We start from the raw sequence: 24,004 nt of genomic DNA, 5'->3' as shown, positions 1-24,004 counted from the left end.
GATTTTAACAAAAATTGAATTCTTGGGGTTCTTTGATATGCTGAATCTAAACATGTGTTTAGATTTTTGATTATGGGCCCAGTTTTCAAGTTGGTCCAAGTTGGGTCCAAAATTAAACTTTGTTTGATTTCAACAAAAATTGAATATATGGGGTTCTTTGATATGCTGAATCTAAACATGTATTTAGATTTTAGATTTTTGGCCCAGTTTTCAAGTTGGTCCAAATTGGGGTCCAAAATTAAACTTTGTTTGATTTCAACAAAAATTGAATATATGGGGTTCTTTGATATGCTGAATCTTACCATGTATTTAGATTTTTTATTTGTGGGCCCGCTATCAAATTGGTTCATATTGAGGTCAAAAGGGTCCAAAATTAAACTTTGTTTGATTTCATCAAAAATTTAATTATTAGGGTTCTTTGATATGCCAAATCTAACCGTGTATTTAGATTTTTAATTTTGGGTCCTGTTTTTTAAATTGGTCTACATTAAGGTCCAAAGGGTCCAAAATTAAACTTAGTTTGATTTTAACAAAAATTGAATTTTTGGGGTTCTTTGATATGCTGAATCTAAACATGTGTTTAGATTTTTGATTATGGGACCAGTTTTCAAGTTGGTCCAAGTTGGGGTCCAAAATTAAACTTTTGTTTGATTTCAACAAAAATTGAATATATGGGGTTCTTTGATATGCTGAATCTAAACATGTATTTAGATTTTAGATTTTTGGCCCAGTTTTCAAGTTGGTCCAAATTGGGGTCCAAAATTAAACTTTGTTTGATTTCAACAAAAATTGAATATATGGGGTTCTTTGATATGCTGAATCTTACCATGTATTTAGATTTTTTATTTTGTGGGCCCGCTATCAAATTGGTTCATATTGAGGTCAAAAGGGTCCAAAATTAAACTTTGTTTGATTTCATTAAAAATTGAATTATTGGGGTTCTTTGATATGCCAAATCTAACCGTGTTTTTAGATTTTTAATTTTGGGTCCCGTTTTTTAAATTGGTCTACATTAAGGTCCAAAGGGTCCAAATTTAAACTTAGTTTGATTTTAACAAAAATTGAATTCTTGGGGTACTTTGATATGCTGAATCTAAACATGTGTTTAGATTTTTGATTATGGGACCAGTTTTCAAGTTTGTTCAAGTTGGGGTCCAAAATTAAACTTTGTTTGATTTCAACAAAAATTGAATATATGGGGTTCTTTGATATGCTGAATCTAACCATGTATTTTGATTTTGGACATTGGACCATAATAGGTAAATTAAAAAAATTGAAGTTCTTAGACCACATTCTTTCTGTGTCAGAACCTATGCTGTGTCAAATATTTAATCACAATCCAAATTCAGAGCTGTATCAAACTTGAATGTTGTGTCCATACTTGCCCCAACTGTTCAGGGTTCGACCTCTGCGGTCGTATCAAGCTGCGCCCAGCGAAGCATTTTATTTTTTTAATAAAAGAGAATATTTACAATACTTATGAATGAGTTCGTATTATAACTCAAACTAATCAAATGGTGTCATTAATGTATTCCACACCTAATAAACAATAGTTAAATTATTGGATACAGATTTACTTATATAACACATTAAAAGATAGTAAAGTGTCACTATTCTGTTTGTTAAGACTTTGGTGTGTGTATGTGTTAAATATATAGCATGTGTAAAATGTGTGTTTTGTGATAAATTAATGTTACATATGTATGTAAAGGAGATTTGAACTTTTATTTTCATCAATGATCATTTGCTGTACACAAATGTTAGCAGAGAAGATTTGCCTTACAATTTTGGAAGAGTATAAGGTCGATATTATATTTTGTATAATCATTGTTATGGATTTTTAGGCAGTTAAGCTGCCTTATGCGAGCACCCTAGATTTTTGTTCTACCCAATAAATGCTGGAATACGTGCCATTGTTATTATCTAGCTGGATATAATGTTATTTATAACTAATTGAATAGTTTTTTCATACTTTTAATTCTGGATTACAAAAATATGACCAGAAAAAACCTTAAATGATCGTCGAACCACCCAAAAGTTTTGAAGTTGCACATAGGAAGTAGAGCACATTAGGAATCCTTATGTAGTTTATTATCCCCTGTGCTTTTGGCTGAGATGTCAAAGAACAATTGTATGAAATATTTAATCGCCGAAAATCTTTAAAGACAAGTAGTTAAGATTTCCCAAATGGCAAAAGTCGTAGGAATATTGTTTGTCGTCAATACGTGGTACAACTACGGCAGTAGTCTATTAATAAGTTCAACTGTTCATGCTGTTGGCGGCAATTTCAAATTAGAAGACGAAATTTTCGTATCATTTCAATTTGGAGGCAGGGGTTCAAATTAGCGGTGGTCCGAGGTCCGCGACCTTCCACTTTTGCAATCGGACTCTCGACTTGGTTACTAGCTACGCCCGACGGACCTTTCACTTGAAAGAAATTAAAAATAACTTTGCAAACCTTTTTACCAAAGTCTCTAAATAAACGATCTCAAAACGTATTTTCATCTTTATTATTCATAACAGCGATGTTCATTTTGTTCAACCGCTAGCTTTATACAGATAATCGCCGACAAGTAATGTGTAAATTCGAGTAAAATCGTATCTGACTGACAAAAACAACATCGAAAAACAATGGATGCCGTGTAGACAATTACAATATCGGGTCCGATTCCGGAAGCGGATAAGGGTAATTCCGGGTTTTGGAGATCAACTACAAAAAAAAATTTCAGGCAGGTGACAAAATACATCTATGCATGGTAAATAAATATAAACACTAGAAATGGAAACCAAAAGATATTTGTAAAAGAAAGAAAAAGCAAAACATATTTGATACAGAAACTCAAAATTACTTTCTGACAAATTTTAATGTCCAAATCCAATACAATGTGACAGCTGGGAACAGTATATCTAACAATATATATGTTCCTGGTGACAGTATAAATCTTCTTTATCAGTGATAAATGTTGATAATGCATGTAAGATGCTTTTAAAGTGTAAACATATTACTGCAATTTTTTTCTCAATTTTGAAGGGTCAGTTAAAATAGCTGGAAGTTTCTTACTTTGTTTTCACAAATAGTGCAACTAGATTATATGATACCTGAATGTAAGCAAATCATATGATATATAGGTGGAATCCTTTGGGTCACTCTACCCCCTCCTGTTTGATAACTTTGAAACGGATGAGATCCCCACTCCTAAACCATATATATTCATGTATGGGACTATATAACTAATCAAATGAAATATGGGGGGAAGTCCCTAGGGTTACCCCACCCCTCCTGTTTGAGAACTTGGAAACAGTCGAGATCCCCACCCCTAAACCATATATATTCATGTATGGGACAATATAACTAATCAAATGAAATACAGGGGAGTTCCTGGGGTCACCCCAACCCTCCTGTTTGGGAACTTTGAAATGGTCGAGATCCCCACCCCTAAACCAAATATATTCATGTATGGGACAATATAATAAATCAAATGAAATAAAGAGGGAGTCCCTGCGGTCACCCCACCCCTCCTGTTTGAGAATTTGGAAACGGTCAAGATCCCAAGACAAGACAAGACAATTTATTTAAACTTAAGCACACGTATGGTGCTACAAGAGGATAACAATTATACATTAACAATTACATATATACTTATACATTTACAAGCAAGACACACAATAAATAAATAAGTGATATCATACAATAAAATTGAAATAAACCATATTTGATTGATTTGTTTGCAAAATTCTTAATTGCAACGTGGATATGAAGTTATTGTAACATGCTTTGTATTATGAAAATATTTTTTCAATATGTCTTAGAAACATGCACACTTTTGTTAGCAGTAAGACCAGTAAGTTTCAATTGGGAAGGATTTTGTGTGTAATATGTAGGTATATACCTTTCTCTTAAAGACATAATTTGTTCATTGGAGCATACAAAAAAATAATGATCCCATAAACCATACATATTCATGTATGTGACAATATAACAAATGAAATGAAATATAGGGGGAGTCCTTGGGGGTCACCCCACCCCTCCTGTTTGAGAACTTGGAAACGGTCGAGATCCCCACCCCTTAACCATATATATTCATGTATGGGACAATATAACAAATCATATGAAATATAGGTTGAGTGCTTGGGGCCACTCTACCCCTTCCTGTTTGAGAATTTGAAAACGGTTGAGATCCCCACCCTAAACCATATATATTCATGTATGGGACAATATAACAAATCAAATGAAATATAGGGGCAGCTCCTATGGTCACTGTAAACCATCCTGTTTGAGAACTTGGAAACGGTCGAGATCCTCACCCCGAAACCATATATATTCATGTATGGGACTATATAACAAATCAAATGAAATATAGGGGAGTCCCTGCAGTCACCCCACCCCTCCTGTTTGAGAACTTGGAAACAGTCGAGATCCCGACCTCTAAATTAAACCATATATATTCATGTATGGGACAGCAGAACTTATCAAATGAAATATTGTCCTGTTTGATAACTTGGAAACAGATGAGATCCCCACCCCTAAACCATATATACTCATGTATTTGGCAATATAACAAATCAAATGAAATATAGGGGAAGTCACTGGGGTCACCCCACCCCCTCCTGTTTGAAAACTTGATAACGGCCGAGATCCCCACCCCTAAACCATATATATATTCATGTATGGGACAACATAAAAAATCAAATGAAATATAGGGGTAGTCCCTAAGGTCACCCTATCCCCTCTTGTGTGTGTTTTAAGAACTTGTAAAAGTTTGAGATACCAACTCCTAAACCATATTCATTCCTGTTCGTCATTTCAAACAGATTTGAATGACATACAAGGTCAATCTCATAGGCATCACATATGCATATCACTTTACTAGACCTAATCAATGTGTACTAGACTTTGCCCAATGTCAGGCGACCATGGGAATGAATAATTATGGGAGCTTTGTTTGGGAGACTTCGTAACAGCATTCTGTTACAATTATTTCTTGTTTATTATAAAATTTTATTGATGCAAAAAATGAGTAGGTTTAAAGAATTTACCTTAATTATATTTTGAATAATTTCTGGTTCTATAAAAAATTTCATTTTAATATGGCTCATTTTAAAGAAAACATATCTTTCAAGCCCAAGAATGTTTGACCAACTTTATTATAATCACCTGTCATTTTATTCCAAACTTAGACATCATGGACTTGGGGTGAAGGCAGGGGTTATTTACATTTACTATGGGCAGGTCAGTCAGACCTCACCTTTGATCCCCGTAGTAGTAAACATTTGTCTGATTTGTGTCTCATAACTTTTGCACTGTAGAACACAAACTCAGTTTTCTTTCCAGGGAAGCAAGTCCATGCATACTATTACAAGCTCGTACTAAGTCAACTTGAACTACTAACAGTCAACTAATACCAACGTGAACTATCAACTAGAACAACTGCAATCATTTCGAACTTGTACCACTGCAGACACATGACCATTAAAAATATACTTGATATATGCATTGCTTTGGAAAACCTTGATAAAATATGAATTATTTGCCTTAATAATTAATTCATTAAATGAACATAAATGCACAATATATGAATGTTTAATGTTTGTTCTTTTAAATCTTAAAAAAAATGAAGCAACATAGCCACAGTTTTCATAATTATGTTTGCCTTGGTTTTTGGTTAACTGCCTACAGCGCTTACAGTGCTTTGATTTGTTTTTATCATTAAAGTATGAGATTTTTTCATTTGAAGTATTTTACCTACCATAGTGGACAACACTATGACATATGTCATGACATTGATTCTCTTTCTAAAACTTCCATTATCAGGACTGTAGGACAATGAGAACAGAAACAGCATCCAAAATGACAAGAATTATGACAAAGTAATTTACACAAACAAGAAAATGATTGGTATTTGGTGGAAATAGTTTGTCTTATCTACATTCATACCACATACCCTATCTCCTATGTTTATATACTAACCAGCTGGATAAATATTTTAATAAATCACAACAATATTAGATTGTAGCATATACATTTCTGGCCATTTTGATCAGACAATTCTTCTCTATACCTTAAAACTGGTGAGAAGTAATAATAGTGTTCTACAAATAACCTCCCCAATCAATGGTCATGTATGCATTTTTTGTCATTAAACATGTAACTAGTGACTCATAAAAAGTTCGTTAATTCAGTTATGTCTTAGATGAGTTAACCGCCTCTGTGGTCTCATGTATGCCTCAAGTGCGGGAGGTTGTGGGTTTGAACCCCGGCCAGGTCAAACCAAAGACTTTAAAATTGGTATTTGCTGCTTCTCTGCTAAGCACGGGGCATTAAGGAGTAAGAGCAAAAACGGGTCGGCTTGGAGTCAGAATAATGTGTCCGGGTAAGGTGACATGTCTTCCTGCAGACTGTTACCTTTGTGAACTAGCACATTAAAAATTTGGTTCAGTGTGTCAGTCTAGTACAAAGCAGAGTTAATATTAATATTACATTTACATGTTCTTGTCCTAATTATGCAAATTTGACGCTGGATGTTAAGCAGCCATCCATCATCATCATCATCTGAGATGAGTTCGAAAATCACTTCTGATTACTTATTTTGACAGGAATTATGTCGCTTTGAAATAGGATTTATATTGAAAAATGTATTGTTAACAATTGATCTCAGGACTTCATTTTTTGTCAGATTGTTCTGGAATTTATATCAAAGGTTTTGGAGGGTTTGATAATCAGCAGGGATCAATCTATTTTTGCCTCACCTCCGATGAAAGTTGCAGTATGGGAGACATAGGGATTACTTTCCGGCATTGGTGTAAACTATTTGTGTAAAGCTTTATATTTCATAAGGTACAAGACCTGGTTGCTTCCTACCTTGTATGTAAATGTCGTCCATTGTCATTGACCTCATTTTCATGGTTCAACAACTACTTGAAAAAAAAATATTGTTAACCGGATTTTCAAAGGAAATATCGGTTATTAAAATGGTGACATACGGCAGGCGGCTGGGCAGACTGGCGGCTGCCAAACAGCTTGTCAGCAGAATAACATGAAAACGCTTTAACAATTTTTTTTCAAATTTAGATATGTTGTTTCCTGGGACTTAATGAAGGTCTAGTTCAATTTTCAAGATATTAGTATATCTCCTTTGTGAGTTATCGTCATTTTTAATATCCAAAACTGGAATTTTTAAATATTTTACTCTTGTTATCTTTTTATGACTTGTCTTATCTCACAATAAAAATTGGAGTGACAGATTTATTTGAAAATTATCTATTTCCTAAGTAGTGATGATTATAAGCTATATTATAAGACATTTTGAAGATTATTACATTATTAATTATTAATTAGATCTGGGTTATATCTTAGCATATGATAATCATTAGAGATTTATGAGTGGTTAAGTCATATCTAATTTTAGAGAATTATTTTGGTGTTTTGTTACTGGTTCATGGAAATAAATTTGAGTTATTGGCGAAATATCATTGGTAAATTGTTTGAAACTTTTTTGGTAGGCTGTGTGTGTGTCTGTCTGTCTTTCTGTCTGTTTGTCCTTCAGTTTGGCAAATCAGTTTGCCACACTTTTATGCCTGTAGTTGAGGGGGCATTAAGTTTTACCCTTGTCTGTCTGTAAGTACGTATGCTGTATGTCCCAAAATTGGTTTTCGTTCTCTAATGGACAATAAAACAAATCAAATGAAATATAGGGGAAGTCCATTGGGGTAACTACCACCCCCTTCTTTTTGATAACTTGTAAGCGGTCAAGATCTCCACCCTAAAACCATATATCTATGTTCTTGTATGTTACAATAAAACAAATCAAATCCATTTTTAATATCCAAAAGTGGAATTTTAAAATATTTATCTCTTGTTATTATTTTATGACTTGTCTTATCTCACAATAAAAATTGGAGTGACAGATTTCGAGATCCCCATCCCTAAACCATATATATTCTTGAATTGGACAATAACATAAATCAAATGAAATATAGGGGAAGTCCATGGGAGTCACCCCCACCCCCTTTCTTTTTGAAAACTTGTAAACGGTCAAGATCCCCACCCCTAAACCATATATATTCTTGTATGGGACAATAAAACAAATCAAATGAAATATAGGGGAAGTCCATGGGGGTCACCTCCACCGTCCTTCTTTTTGAAAACTTGTAAATGGTCTAGATCCCCACCCCTAAACCATATATTTTCTTGAATGGGACAATAAAACAAATCAAATGAAATTAAGGGAAATCCACTTGGGTAACCCCCACCCCCCTTCTTTTTGAAAACTTGTAAACGGTCAAGATCCCCACGCCGAAACCATATATATTATCTTTGTTGAGTTGTAGACCTTTTAGCTTTTATCGTTGTTGAGTTGTAGACCTTTAACATGTTTAAGTAGCGAAAAGTGATATAACTTGAAAACTCTTTGACAAAATCTTTTCAAATTTAGATATGTTGTTTCCTGTGACTAAGTGAAGGTTTAGTTCGATTTTCACGATTTTAGCTTTTATCGTTGTTGAGTTGTAGACCTTTAAGTAGCGAAAAGTGATACTTAGATTGTCGTCTGTGCAATAACTTGAAAACTCTTTGACGAAATCTTTTCAAATTTAGATATGTTGTTTCCTGTGACTAAATGAAGGTCAAGTTCCATTTTCATGATTTTTTCATGATTTTAGCTTTTACCGTTGTTGAGTTGTTTATCTTTAAGTAGCAAAAAGTGATACTTTGAGTGTTGTCCGTGCAATAACTTGAAAACGCTTTGACAAAATCTTTTCAAATTCAGATATGTTGTTTCCTGTGACAAAATGAAGGTCTAAATCGATTTTCACGATTTTAGCTTTTATCATTGTTGAGTTGTACACCTTTATATGTAGGGAAAAGTGATACTTAGATTGGTTTTGGCCTTTCCATTTCTGAACCCTACAAAAATTCATTTATTTTTTTTACTTGATCCTGTTTGGGGGTCCAGATTTGCAAATATCATTTTCATGCAGGAAAATCCGGTTTGCTGTCACTCTGACAGCCTCTTGTTTTCTAGTGATGTGAATTTCTCACTTATTATGAGTAATATGAGAACTATATATGGTATATGGGTTTCTTGCAACAGAGTTTACCCGAACATGACCTCATTATATGGATCAGTGATCAACGTTGAAGTTACGAGATTAGTATAAAAATAATATGTGGTATGATTGCCAATGAGACAACTACCCACCAAAGTTCAAATGAAGTGGATGTAAACAATTATAGGCAACCGTACAGCCTTCAACAATGAGAAAAACCCATACCCTATGATCGGCTATAAAAGGCCCTGACATGAAAAATATGAAATAATTCAATTGTGAAAAATAACGGCCTAATTCATAACAAAACAATTTACCGGTACAAAAAACAAATATGACAGACATGAACCAATGACAACCACTGAACTACAGGCTTCTGACTTGAGACAGGCACATAAGAATGTGGTGGGGTTAAACATGTTTGAAGGTCTGTTTCTCAAATACTATAAGCAGTAGGTCAACTATATGTGGTGTATGGAATGATTGTAAGGGGTACATGTCAGTCTGGAAGGTTTTATCTGACCTTGACCTCATTTTCATGGTTCATTGGTCAATGTTAAGTTTTTGTGTTTTGATCTGTTTTTTCAAAAACTATAAGCATATGTCAAGTAAATGTGGTGTATGGACTGATTGTAAGGTGCACATGTCTGTCTGACAGGATTTATCTGACCTTGACCTCATTCTGGGGAAAACTGACTGAAAGGCACCAATAGGAGTGGAGTCTGCGGCTCAATTTGATTCAACATGGATTGTCATGGATCTTCAAAAATGGAGATATATGCCTTGAAAATAAAAATTATCTGAATAATTGCATTTAAACTGAATGCATGTGAATTCATTAAAAAGTTTAAACGAGCTTTAAAATTTTTTTTGGAATAATTGCACTTGGACAGGTAAAATATGTGCATCAACAAAACAATCGAGAAAAATATCCTTCAAAATAAGAGGTGCACACTTCACTGTGAAATCAGTGTGAATTGTTTGAATAAAGTTGAAGGAAATCTGTTTTAAATACAGGTGACACAAACTTGTTAAAATGACCCGTTCCACACATGGGATCCTGAGAAAAAAAAATATCTAAAAAGCAAAAAAAAAAGATTAACATCAACAAATTACTATACATGATTTGTTCCTATCAAAAGAAGTAATAGAAACAAGATGAAGTTATTTATCTTCTTTGTTCAGCTGAGGTAAACTCAGGTTTAGAGGCCCTTGTATGAATATGAATGGAGGGAGTATGTATATGCCAACGAAACAGGCACCCAGAATCTCCTTAGAAACCATGTAGAGGTCAACATAGTCTTTGAGGTTAACAAGATACAAAGATCTATGCCAGGTCTCACCTCTTTGATGTCAACAAGATACAAAGATCTATGCCAGGTCACACCTCATTGATGTCAACAAGATACAAATATCTATGCCAGGTCACACTTCTTTGTTGTCAGCAGGATACAAAGATCTATACCAGGTAACACCTCTTTGTTGTCAACAGGATACAAAGATCTATACTAGGTCACACCTCTTTGTTGTCAACAGGATACAAAGATCTATATCAGGTCACACCTCTTTGTTGTCAGCAGGATACAAAGAATTATTCCAGGTCACATCTCTTTGTTGTCAGCAGGATACAAAGATCTATACCAGGTCACACCTCTTTGTTGTCAGCAGGATACAAAGATCTATACCAGGTCACACTTCTTTGTTGTCAGCAGGATATAAAGATCTGTACCCGGTCACACCTCTTTGTTGTCAACAAGATACAAGATCCATGCCAGGTCAAACCTAGTTGCTGTCAACAAGATACAAAGATATATACCAGGTCACACCAGACACACCTCTTTGTTGTCAGCAGGATACAAAGATCTACACCAGGTCACACCTCCTTGTTATCAACAGGATACACAGATGTATACCAGGTCACATCTCTTTGTTATCAACAGGATACAAAGATCTATGCCAGGTCAAACCTCTTTGTTGTCAGCAGGATACAAAGATCTATACCAGGTCACACCTCTTTGTTGTCAGCAGGATACAAAGATCTATACCAGGTCACACTTCTTTGTTGTCAGCAGGATACAAAGATCTATACCAGGTCACACTTCTTTGTTGTCAGCAGGATACAAAGATCTATGCCAGGTCACACTTCTTTGTTGTCAGCAGGATACAAAGATCTATACCAGGTAACACCTCTTTGTTGTCAGCAGGATACAAAGATCTATACTAGGTCACACCTCTTTGTTGTCAACAGGATACAAAGATCTATATCAGGTCACACCTCTTTGTTGTCAGCAGGATACAAAGAATTATTCCAGGTCACATCTCTTTGTTGTCAGCAGGATACAAAGATCTATACCAGGTCACACTTCTTTGTTGTCAGCAGGATACAAAGATCTATACTAGGTCACACCTCTTGGTTGTCAACAGGATACAAAGATCTATATCAGGTCACACCTCTTTGTTGTCAGCAGGATACAAAGAATTATTCCAGGTCACATCTCTTTGTTGTCAGCAGGATACAAAGATCTTTACCAGGTCACACTTCTTTGTTGTCAGCAGGATACAAAGATCTGTACCCGGTCACACCTCTTTGTTGTCAACAAGATACAAGATCTATGCCAGGTCAAACCTAGTTGCTGTCAACAAGATACAAAGATATATACCAGGTCACACCAGACACACCTCTTTGTTGTCAGCAGGATACAAAGATCTATACCAGGTCACACCTCTTTGTTATCAACAGGATACAAAGATCTATACCAGGTCACATCTCTTTGTTATCAACAGGATACAAAGATCTATGCCAGGTCAAACCTCTTTGTTGTCAGCAGGATACAAAGATCTATACCAGGTCACACCTCTTTGTTGTCAGCAGGATACAAAGATCTATACCAGGTCACACTTCTTTGTTGTCAGCAGGATACAAAGATCTATACCAGGTCACACTTCTTTGTTGTCAGCAGGATACAAAGATCTATGCCAGGTCACACTTCTTTGTTGTCAGCAGGATACAAAGATCTATACCAGGTAACACCTCTTTGTTATCAACTGGATACAAAGATCTATGCCAGGTAACACCACTTTGTTGTCAACAGGATACAAAGATCTATACCAGGTCACATCTCTTTGTTATCAACAGGATACAAAGGTCTATGCCAGGTCAAACCTCTTTTGTTGTCAGCAGGATACAAAGATCTATACCAGGTCACACTTCTTTGTTGTCAGCAGGATACAAAGATCTATACCAGGTCACACCTCTTTGTATCCAATAAATAAATGGATTCGTATTAAGTTAATTATCCTAGTCTAGTCTTAGATGCATGATTTTTTTTTATTAGTTGTTAGTGGCTTTGAACTAGCTGTCAGTAACTGTGAGTACTCTCAGATCTGAACTTAGTGTCTTTTTGTTGTTTGGATGTATAAGTACCAGGCCAGGTCCACTTGTAATTGTAGCATTTATATTTTTATCCATCTGATGAGTTAAGCCTCTTTCAACTGAATTTTATAGTTCGTTCTTATGTTGTACTGTTACACCACTGTCCCAGGTTAGGGGGAGGGTTGGGATCCCGATAACATTCTGTATGTATGTGCCTGTCCCAAGTCAGGAGCCTGTAATTCAGTGGTTGTCGTTTGTTTATGTATTACATATTTGTTTTTCGTTCATTTTTTGTACATAAATTAGGCCGTTAGTTTTCTCGTTTGAATTGTTTTACATTGTCAATTCAGGGCCTTTTATAGCTGACTGTGCGGAATGGGCTTTGCTCATTGTTGAAGGCTGTACGGTGACCTATAGTTTTTAATTTCTGTGTCATTTGGTCTCTAGTGGAGAGCTGTCTCATTGGCAATCATACCACATCTTCTTTTTTATATCTCCTGTATATTTATAGGGTATATATAACAAGAATGTACTTTTTAAGTTTTCACACCGGGATGATGTTTACATGAGCTACTGTATATAAAAATAAGAAGATGTGGTATGATTGCCAATGAGACAACTCTCCACCAAAGATCACATGATGTAGAAGTTAATAACCACAGGTCACTGTGTGTTTCTGATAAATTTTGTGACTTTGTCTTTTATTGGTTGATTTAGTACTATATATTCTATATCAATATTTTTTCTACAATTTCCTCTCCATTATAATGTAGTGTAGGTTATGTTCTTGTCTTTTATTTTGTTTTTACATGAGATAATATGTAAATTTATGTTTTTTTGTTGTTGCAAAATTAGTAAAAGAAAGTCCCACTTAACAGTAACATATTTAGTATTTACACAAGAGTGCACACGCTGAAATGTCTCGCCTCCTTTACTAATCATTGATATTATGTTGATAGTCCTAAATATAAAGCTTTATTACAACTGTCACATAAACTTAACATTAACCAAGTTAACTAAACATTGACCAATGAACCATGAAAATGAGGTCAAGGTCAGATGAACCATGCTAGGCAGGTATGTACAGCTAACAATTCTTCCATACAACAAATATAGTTGACCTATTGCTTATAGTTTAAGAAAAACAGACCAAAACACAAAAACTTAACACTGAGCAATGAACCTTGAAAATGAGGTCAAGGTAAAAAAAACCTGCGTGACTGACAAATGGATCATAAAATATTTCCATACACCAAATATAGTTGAACTATTGCATATAGTATTAGAAAAAAAGACCAAAACTCAAAAGCTTAACTTTGACCACTGAACCATGAAAATGAGGTCAAGGTCAGATGACACCTGCCAGCTAGACATGTACACCTTACAATCATTCCATACACCAAATATAGTAGACCTATTGCATACAGTATAAGAAAAACAGACCAAAACACAAAAACTTAACTATAACCACTGAACCATGAAAATGAGGTCAAGGTCAGATGACACCTGCCAGTTGGACATGTACACCTTACAGTCCTTCCATACACCGAATATACTAGACCTATTGCTTATTGTATCTGAGATATGGACTTGACCACCAAAACTTAACCTTGTTCACTGATCCATGAAATGAGGTCGAGGTCAAGTGAAAACTGTCTGACGGGCATGAGGACCTTGCAAGGTACGCACATACCAAATATAGTTATCCTATTACTTATAATAAGAGAGAATTTAACATTACAAAAAATCTTAACTTTTTTTTCAAGTAGTCACTGAACCATGAAAATGAGGTCAAGGACATTGGACATGTGACTGACGGAAACTTCGTAACATGAGGCATCCATTTACAAAGTATGAAGCATCCAGACCTTACACCTTCTAAAATATAAAGCTTTTAAGAAGTTAGCTAACGCCGCCACCGCCACCGCCTGATCACTATCCCTATGTCGAGCTTTCTGCGACAAAAGTTGCAGGCTCGACAAAAACTAAGAAATCTGGTCCAACAATTGTTTATTGCACAATTAGTCATCTTACAAATAAATATGTCAATACAATTGATGTACAAATGAAGAATTTTTTCACAAAGGAAATATACATTCAATTCTGTTTCACACCAACTCTATTATTTTTCTCATTGATGATCTCAAGATTTATTTCTGAATAAACTATAAATGCAGATCTTTTGGTATCAAAACCTTGTACCATGATTGATAAAGACACCTTATTTGTCTACTTACCCATTATACTTTCTTTCGCACTCTATTAGTATGAACAATTTTCAATGGTACTATTATTTTTACACTTTTGAAGATACATTATGAAAATAGAAAACTTAGTAATATGAAAAGAGATTCACTTCACTGTGCTCTTAAAAAGATACCAAACATTCTTATGATCAAGTTTCTCCGCATTCAAGCACATTGATGATCCAGTTCCACAAACATCAGATGACTAAGATTTATGTACCCATACATTTTTTTACAAATTTAATGACAACAAATGAAAACTGGAAATAGTTTATTTCTTTTTCTTTGCTTTCTGTTGATCTGTTGATTCAACTGTTTCTACAGATTTCTGCCAAACAATATTCATTCTTCTGAACATTGGCCATGGTGGTAGTGTTAACTGAAATATAAATATGTATTTGGAAAAAAAAGGAAAGAATAATATGATTTTTTCTAAACATTTAGACTAAGGGAGCTACCATTTGATTACTAGTGGGTGGGGGGGGGGGGGGGGGCTAGGATGAAAAATTTTGTCCTGTTTTTTTTTTTTTAGTTGAAATCTCTGTCCTGCATTTTTATTTTTCACTCTATTCGGTCCTGCCTTTTTTATTAGTTTATCCTGACTTTTTTTACATAAATTGTCATCCTGCCTTTTTTGTTGCCAAGTTGCTCATCCTGCCTTTTTTTTTTTAACTCAAAACTCCTTTCCTGCCTTTCTTTTCAAATTTCATCCTAGCCCCTAATTTTGTATACATTTAGAGCTTGTTCACTGCTTTTTTACATACATTATATACATTTACACTTAAATGAGCTTCTGTGCACATGGTTGTCTTTAGTAACTTGGTAGTAACATTGATGACAACTGATATGCTGTAAGTGTAATGATTAAGTGCCAACCTTAGAATCAGGCAGTGGTGAAAACACGACAGATAAAAACCCACTCAAGTTGACATTAATTTATGTTCAAAATGTATAATGATGCACGAATATTTGTTCCCTTTTCCAGTTCTGGTAATTCAAGTTATAATTTGGTTGAAATGCACTAGAAATTAACAATTAAGGGGAGATAACTCCGTAATTTGTTATCATTCTAACCAAAATTTATCTAGATATTTCTCAAATTACCAGACACGCAGAAAACAAAAGACGTACCATTTCTAACTCAGGATGAGGGTACCTTCAAAATAGGGTGGTTCGATCAGTGGTTTTTTTTTCGGTCATGTTTTTTAGAATTTTTTCTAAATTGCCTGATTCTTACAAAGACTGGCACTTAAGTTTCTATGACTTGACCATTCAAGACAATATGAATCAAGCTTCAATTTTTAAGTATATATTATACATGATGTGTAAAGATTTGGTTTGTATAACCTTACCAAACAAGACAATATAAATCCAGCTATCAATATATACATGGTCTGTGAAAACTGTTGACATATGTAACCCCATCCAAATCCAACAATCTGAAAAATAACTTGTCATTTTAAAACAATCCCAACGATTCCAATCCCTTCTGAATAATTTTTGAATGTAAAAGTGAAAAAAAAAAAATCAACATTTGCCCTTAAAAGTTTTATAATTGTTGGAATAAAACCTCTTGACTGAGTCTTGAGAATTGTGTTTTGTACTTAAACCAAAATAAAAAATGCCCTTACACATGTTAAAAACTTTTTTCAGAAGAACAAAATAAAGGCTATGATTTGTTTAATTATTTTCTATATCTCCCGTCAGAAAAGGTTAACAAAAAGTATATCACATTCAATGTACTGGTGTCTCTAGTAGAGCTGGAACTGTTGACCCTTCTGGAGAACCTGTCTTCAACCTGGTGTCTTTAGTACAGCTGGAACTGTTGACCCTTCTGGAGCACCTGTCTTCAACCTCAATTTGTCATGAGGTTCATATTTCTCAATCTTTAGTTTACTGGCTCAATCTATAGTTTTATGTGTAATGTTTTGTGAAAGTTTGTTTGACTTTTTGTCTTTTTTTTCCTCGTCTGACAATGGATTTGTCTGTATTTTCTTGATCTTTAGTTTTTGATCCCCCCTACCCTTTTGGTATCTTTCAACAGCAGAGGTCATTATTACTTAATGCTTGACAACAATAAATAAACAATATTACCAGTTATTTTTTTTAACTGGGAGATTGCGACATGCATCTGAACAATTCCATTAAGCCAGGATGTTTGAATTTTTCAGGTAGAACATGTTCAGTATGAAAACACTGCATGTATTAAAGAAAAATGGCTTAAACAGACAAAAATATGTGGTTTCTTCAAAACCAATCATTAACATGATTAATAATTCTTGATCTTCTTAAAGTTATAAAACCTAAAATTATTGACATTTTCAGTTATAACTAGACATACCCCAAAAACTAAAATTATGACTTGAAATAATCTTTCTGCTCTTTTCTGTCCTTCAAAATCCTAAAAAATAGAAGATACAATGAATTCTACACAACATAAACAAACATTAAATTTAACCCTCTTTTGTTGTTTACCTTAAGATATCTTTTGGTGTTTTGTTTTAGTTGCTGTCTCATTGAACTTTATCCCACAGGTTCTTTCTATTTCATATTTCAAATTTTTATATATACAAATCAATAACAGAGACATGTATACTACATGGGTACTATATAAGTCTTTGTTAATAAATACAATGAAATATATGCAATATTATCTTAAGATTTAATATATATCATGTATATATAATACAAATTACATACAGGTAAACGTCGATACCAAACAACACAAGTTAACCCACAACAGACATCAACAGTAAGATTACAACATTTATTAAAGGACAACAAAAACTCCACATATATATGACATTCTTTAACAAGGCTCGTTTTTTATATAGATTAGACTGTTGGTTTTTCCGTTTGAATGGTTTTACTCTAGTTTTGGGCCCTTTATAGCTTGCTGTGCGGTGTGAGCCAAGGTTCCGTGTTGAAGACCGTACTTTGACCTATAATGGTTTACTTTTATAAATTGTGACTTGGATGGAGAGTTGTCTCATTGGCACTCATACCACATCTTTTTATATCTATTAGCTGTCAAATCCATGTTCAGTTGACCATTATCATGTTTATTGATAACAAACTTAAAGAGAATATCAAAATTACAAAAAGTCCAATATGAACAATTAACAATGCATGAGCTCGCTATGATGTATGAGCATTTCATACGTACAGCTAATGCCCCTTTAATATTTACTCAATCATTTTTTTATATAAAAATTAGGGAAAACAAACCTATGGCGACTGACTCTGTGGGCGAATGGACCAAGACTAACATGTAATTAGGGCAAACGGGGTAACACGAATGACCGAATAACACCGTTATTATCCAAATAACACTTATAATGACCGAATAACACTTGAAATTTTAATATTAGTACTAATTGGTGACTTTTAAACATTGATTATTAAATAATACTATATTATAAGTGTATTTTATAACTTAAAAATGATTAACAGAAAGCAGGTAAGTTCATAAAGATCGTTTTAAATTTAGTGTGTACATTTGTACATCCATCATGGCGACTATTGTGATTTCCTTTGTCGCCATGTTGGATGTACACACTATATTTTAAATAATCTTCGTGAACTTACCTGCTTTCTGAAAATAATTTTTAAGTTATAAAATACATTAATAATATACTATTATTTATTAATCAATGTTTAAAAGTCACCAATATGTGCTAATATTAAAATTTCAAGTGTTATTCGGTCATTACAAGTGTTATTCTGATAATAACCGTGTTATTCGGTCATTCGAGGTACCTGAGCAAATGGACCCTACAGTCCAAATTTTATTGTGTTTGTTTAAATAGACAACGATGCATTTCCGTCAAAAACTCTGGTTTTAGTGAACATCATTCGTGCATTTAGGGGCATCCTCACTTCCGTTCCAATGTTGAGCGAGTGGTTGGAAAACTATAATGCTATATTGCACGAATTATTCGGCAAATTAAATTCTCATAATTGACAACCAGCACTGCTGTCATTAGGGAATAGTGATTAAGTATTTACAAAACAAACATTATTTCTAGTTTAATCCTGCACAATGACGATCATTAAGACGCTTGATGAACGTTAATAGTGCAGGGATACAGGCGATCCCCTCTATCTGGTAAATGTCATCAAAGAGGCGCGCATAATTGACGAGATTTTTCCGGTGAAGGATGATTTCGAAAGTGGTCTATTGCCTTAAATTTTTCAATTTTGAAAGTTTTTTTTCATGTGTACAGTACAAAGCTAAGGTTTCTTGTAATTTCTTAAGAAATTAAAGCTATGTATCTTCATCGTAAATATGAACACTTTCAGGTTTACATTCACAAATGATATTGAAATTAAACATGTGTTAACAGCTGTTATCGAAAGAAGCAAGATAAAAAGATTTCCCTGCATCAAACCATTAGCATGTCGAATAATTTTAGTTACCATGTGCAGAGGAACTTTTTTAAATGCTTCTGGAAGAAATCTTTCGAGATCCATCGTGTTGGATGTATGGGGAAAATCTGATTTCAGCTTTTACTTTACAGGAAGTTGTCGTGTCAAAAATAAATGAGGAGTTATCGTTCTTACGACGAAAACTATGACTCAAGTTAGGAAACAGAACTCGATATCCGTAATCTACTACTATTTTTTTGTACTAATTTTAAAATTGGAAATGAATCACAAAATCATTATGCTTATTGTTATAAAGATATGATTGTAAAAAAGACAACTATCCACCTGAAGACCAAAGGACAAAAATGAAAACAAAAAAGGTGAAATTTATTATAAATCCCTTGTTTTTTAGACTGAGGTTTTCACCGAGAGCAGTCTTGTTCTATCATTTGATTTCAGCGGTAATTTCATAATAAACGTTAAAAGAAATAAAATATTTTTAATCGTAAAGTCATAAAAAATAAATGAATAAATAAAATAATATAAAAGTGAAATTCAATTCAATTCAATTCAATTCAATTCAATTCAATTCAATTCAATTCAATTCAATTCAATAAACTGCATAAAACACAAGCGTTTAACTGGAGATAACCTGGACCTTTTTATAGATTATTTTTAAATGTTTCTGTTGTAATATTTATAGATATTATTCTCCTAATTTTAGAGATAATTTTTATCTTTTGGCAGACTTTCGTTTTTTCCTATAGTAGGATTTATTACTCACATATACACATATGCATATATAAACATTATGTTGTTAACCTGCCTAGCATGCTTAAATATTTGCCGACATTCGTTTAAGCTGAATATTTAATTGTCTTGATGCCTTTTAACATATATTTCAGATATATGACTGTTCAAAGTTTAAGTCAGGATCTACGGTAAATCCCACATGTAAAATTTTTATTCTAAAAATGCATAATTAAAATTCAATTATCTTTTATTTGTTTTCTATAACTATTAGCATTTACTTTTCCTTAGTGCTGGTTCCGCATGCACGATTAGAATGATACATGTTTTCTCATTGGTTCAGTGAATTCCTTTTTTTTCCCGGCTTGTCCAGTTCAATTGGTCCTACTGGTAATTTCTACTCAGTAAAGTTTTCCTTTCAAATCACTATATTCGTATGGTCATTATTCTAATCAGTTTTCTCTGAACAGGTCATAATTTTTATTAAGTTGACGCGTCGATCGACTTAAATTTATAATTCTTGAAATATTTTCAAGCACCTTTAAGTTCTTCAGCCTTTTTAATGCGAGGATCCCGTAAAGGCGAAGTTAAGCCCGTACGCTATAGAGTATTTAATCATTTCTTGAAAACATGCATAAATAATATTGATTTAAATTCGGAACACTACTCCACACATAGTTTCAGAAGAGGTGGAGCGACGTGGGCTTTTAAATGTGGTGTTCCCTCCAATTTAATACAGTTACAAGGAGATTGGAAAAGCTCAGCTTATAAACGTTATTTAAAATATGGGTTATCAGATAAACTTATTGTTGCTAACTGTATGTCTGCTCACTGCTGATCTGTATTATGTCATTTTAGGACAGAAAGCGTGGAACAGGTCGACTATGATTATAGGGGATTCTATAGTCAAATATTTCCCAGAGTTAAAGAATACTACAATTCAAGCTTTTGGAGGACTAACCTCAGAGCGACTTGTCCGTAAGCTGAGCAGATCTGATTTAAATGTACAAGATTTTTGTAATGTAATTATTCATGTTGGTACAAATGATATTTTTCATTTAACTAGTCAGTGGCGGATCCAGAGGGGGCGTAGAGGGCGTACGCCCCCCCCTTTGCTTGCACTTTTTTTTTTGTAAAATGATTAATCAGACTAGACTTCGTGAACTTTGCCATTTCCCGTGTATTTAATTTTTAATTCTTTACTTATAAAGATATTGTTCACTCGTATTTACTGTAATATATTATTGATTGATTATGTCAAAGTCATGTGATTCTCTACGGTGGAGTTGACCAGTTCGTCGAAAAAAACGTACTCAGTCATTTTGAAATTCAAATTACAGTAACAAATTGCTTAGGCTGAGGATGACAAGCATGACGCCTTCAAAACGACAAAGTATTGAGCAAGAATGTATTGACTTCTATTTCACAATTCAACCCAACAGAAAGTAATACTCTATTACACTCTCATGAAAAAAAAAGTTCCACAGCAATATTATTTACCTACGAAAACATGTTTAACCCCACACGCCCCAGCCCATTAATTACATTGCTGAATAGTGATCCCCAGTCAGTAACTCTAGATATAGATTTAAAGTCTAAGGTACGGACCATTTGATCTGAGGGTGCAGTCTGAGATATTTTAGAGAAAAAATTCTGACCCTGATTTTTTCCTTAAACAAAAATTCTGGCCGTATCTGGATTGAAAACAATAATCTTGTCCACATTTTTGCTATTAGAAAAAAATATTTTCAACAGAATTATTTAGCATTAAATGAACATGATGAATAAAAAACGGGCGTAATTTTTTTTTTTTGGGGGGGGGGGGGGGGGGGTTGCATGTGAATCCCATATCTGACCGGAATGTCTGTTTCGCCGAACTGATATACTGAATACTTTTTTCAAGGCCCGACTGCAACCTGCCTGCTGGGTGTGGCCTTTATGTCTCCATGTGTCGACCGTCATTCACAACTTCATTGTCATTTCCGACTCATTCGTAGCCTTTGGTTTATTTGGAACCCCTCACTTCCCTTGTTGGGTGAAACATTCCAACCAAACATTTGGATGAAAATTGCTTGTTTGTCTTTCTTCGTGTCGGTCGTATTGAAAATGTCATTGAATAGCCGTATATCTTGTTTACAACAAGAAATCTGTGAGGTTATGTTAACTAACCATACAACAAACGAGAATTTTCCATGTCCATTTTTTACTGACAAATCCCACATCAAATATATTAATTAGTACATAGCTTTGGATTCATCCAATCATTTCATAATAGACAATTGATGGAGAGAATACGGCACCAAAAATATCTAACCCCTACACTTTAACTATAAAATGTATTTTACACTTATTTTATGTTTTTTAGCAAAAAAAAATTTCGCCTCGCTCCGCTCGGCAACCTTCAATACTACGCCCCCCCTTTCCAAAATCCTGGATCCGCCCCTGCTAGTGGTCAATTTAGATCTAATGTTATTTCTATCATTAATCTCATTGCTTCTGTTAATAGTAATTGTTGCATTTTATTGTCGTCTATTTTACCTAGACCGGTTGATTACAGATTTTCAGAGGTTATACTAGGTAGTTTTAATGCAGAATTAAGGGATTTGGCGTTAAATCACAGTGATCTTAGTATTCAAAGATGTAGAATTCAATTCATGTCTTGTAATAGAACTTTTTACGATAAGTTTGGAAGACCAAAATTTCCTTTATTTGATCAAATTGACCGGCTTCATTTGAATCATGCAGGCATTAATAAAATGGTTCATTTTATTGCTAATACTTTAGCTTATATATAGACAGTAAGTAAGAATTTTAAGGTTTTAAGGGAGGCATATTTTCTCTGACCCCTATATATATCGGGGGAGAGTTAAGTGCTTATCCTTGACCATTTTATGTTGGATTTTAACAGACGGGAGGGTTACTTAAAGCTTATCTCCTTTCTACACTGGAGAGGTTTAAGGCAGCTGACTCCCAATTCGTTAATTTTACACGATTGTTTGGCGGGTTTTTTGAAAGATAGGTTTTCAAGTGTACCTTCTGTTTGAGTAAGTTACATGTACTTGTATTGTGACTGTCATTTGTTTTTGTATTGTGTGTATAATTTATGTTATGTAGACCTGTAAGTTTTTGAGATGCTGATCCAAGCCTAATAAATGTTTTTACATACTTTTCTTTTGTTTGAAATTTGCCAGATAGAGTTAAAAGATTGAAGAGTAATTGTAAAATTTTTATTCTAAAAATGCATAATTAAAATTCAATTATCTTTTATTTGTTTTCTATAACTATTAGCATTTACTTTTCCTTAGTGCTGGTTCCGCATGCACGATTAGAATGATACATGTTTTCTCATTGGTTCAGTGAATTCCTTTTTTTACCCGGCTTGTCCAGTTCAATTGGTCCTACTGGTAATTTCTACTCAGTAAAGTTTTCCTTTCAAATCACTATATTCGTATGGTCATTATTCTAATCAGTTTTCTCTGAACAGGTCATAATTTTTATTAAGTTGACGCGTCGATCGACTTAAATTTATAATTCTTGAAATACCCGCCCACTCAGCCCTAGTTTTATTCTAATTTTTTTTTCTCCCGTGTGTTTAGCGGGTTTTTTGAAAGATAGGTTTTCAAGTGTACCTTCTGTTTGAGTAAGTTACATGTACTTGTATTGTGACTGTCATTTGTTTTTGTATTGTGTGTATAATTTATGTTATGTAGACCTGTAAGTTTTTGAGATGCTGATCCAAGCCTAATAAATGTTTTTACATACTTTTCTTTTGTTTGAAATTTGCCAAGAGTAATCTTCACAAGAAATTTAGTTTTTCGTTTAAGTTGAATGTCAAATTACGTTTATTTGGGTTTTGTTTTCTCTCAAAACAAAGTAATGCTCATTTTGTTTGTCCGGAGCAAAGTAACAATGTTCCGTTGACTTTCAGTCTATATCATTCATGATGATTGAAAATCGCATGAAACTCCAAACAGAGCGAGATAGCGCCCATCGAAATGGTGAATGTCACATGCTATCGTGCATGAATGCATCAACTGTCAAGCGACTCGGTCAAAACTTGGACTTGAACACTAACAAACATAATTTAGTTGTATGTTAATCAGATGTCGAAATAGTATATAGTACACAATTGGTCTAGTAAATGACAGATCCGACGTCTATTCTGGTATCTTAAAATAGTATATAGCGGGACACAATTGGTCTGGTGAATGACAGATCCGAC

At 34.0% G+C, this 24,004-nt stretch overlaps 1 protein-coding gene across 1 annotated transcript; it reads right to left on the bottom strand.

Annotated features, from left to right (window-relative positions):
• Positions 1-14,411: 14,411 nt before the first annotated feature.
• LOC127719330 (signal peptidase complex subunit 1-like) lies at positions 14,412-19,233 on the bottom strand. Its single transcript, XM_052225389.1, has 4 exons — positions 19,084-19,233; positions 17,006-17,065; positions 16,017-16,103; positions 14,412-15,043 (listed from the first exon to the last, which is right to left on the bottom strand). Exons 1-4 carry the CDS (start codon positions 19,135-19,137, stop codon positions 14,936-14,938), a joined length of 309 nt encoding a protein of 102 aa, XP_052081349.1. The 5' UTR covers positions 19,138-19,233; the 3' UTR covers positions 14,412-14,935.
• Positions 19,234-24,004: the final 4,771 nt, after the last annotated feature.

The sequence above is a fragment of the Mytilus californianus genome, unplaced genomic scaffold (assembly GCF_021869535.1).
Source record: "Mytilus californianus isolate M0D057914Y unplaced genomic scaffold, xbMytCali1.0.p SCAF_11, whole genome shotgun sequence".
NCBI classification, from domain to species: domain Eukaryota; kingdom Metazoa; phylum Mollusca; class Bivalvia; order Mytilida; family Mytilidae; genus Mytilus; species Mytilus californianus.
Note: the sequence above shows the minus strand (reverse complement) of the source record. Positions and strands in the feature narration are given on the sequence as shown.

Bases quoted from the DNA above. Each gene is read 5' to 3' on its own strand.
- LOC127719330 (XM_052225389.1), bottom strand. From the start codon at position 19,137: ATGGATCTCGAAAGATTTCTTCCAGAAGCATTTAAAAAAGTTCCTCTG. The intron at 17,066-19,083 runs GTAACTAAAATT...TCTATTTTTTAG, and splicing joins AAAAAGTTCCTCTGCACATG to GATTTTGAAGGACAGAAAAG. The intron at 16,104-17,005 runs GTATGTCTAGTT...GTTATTTTTCAG, and splicing joins TCATAATTTTAGTTTTTGGG to ATTGTTGGATTTGGATGGGG.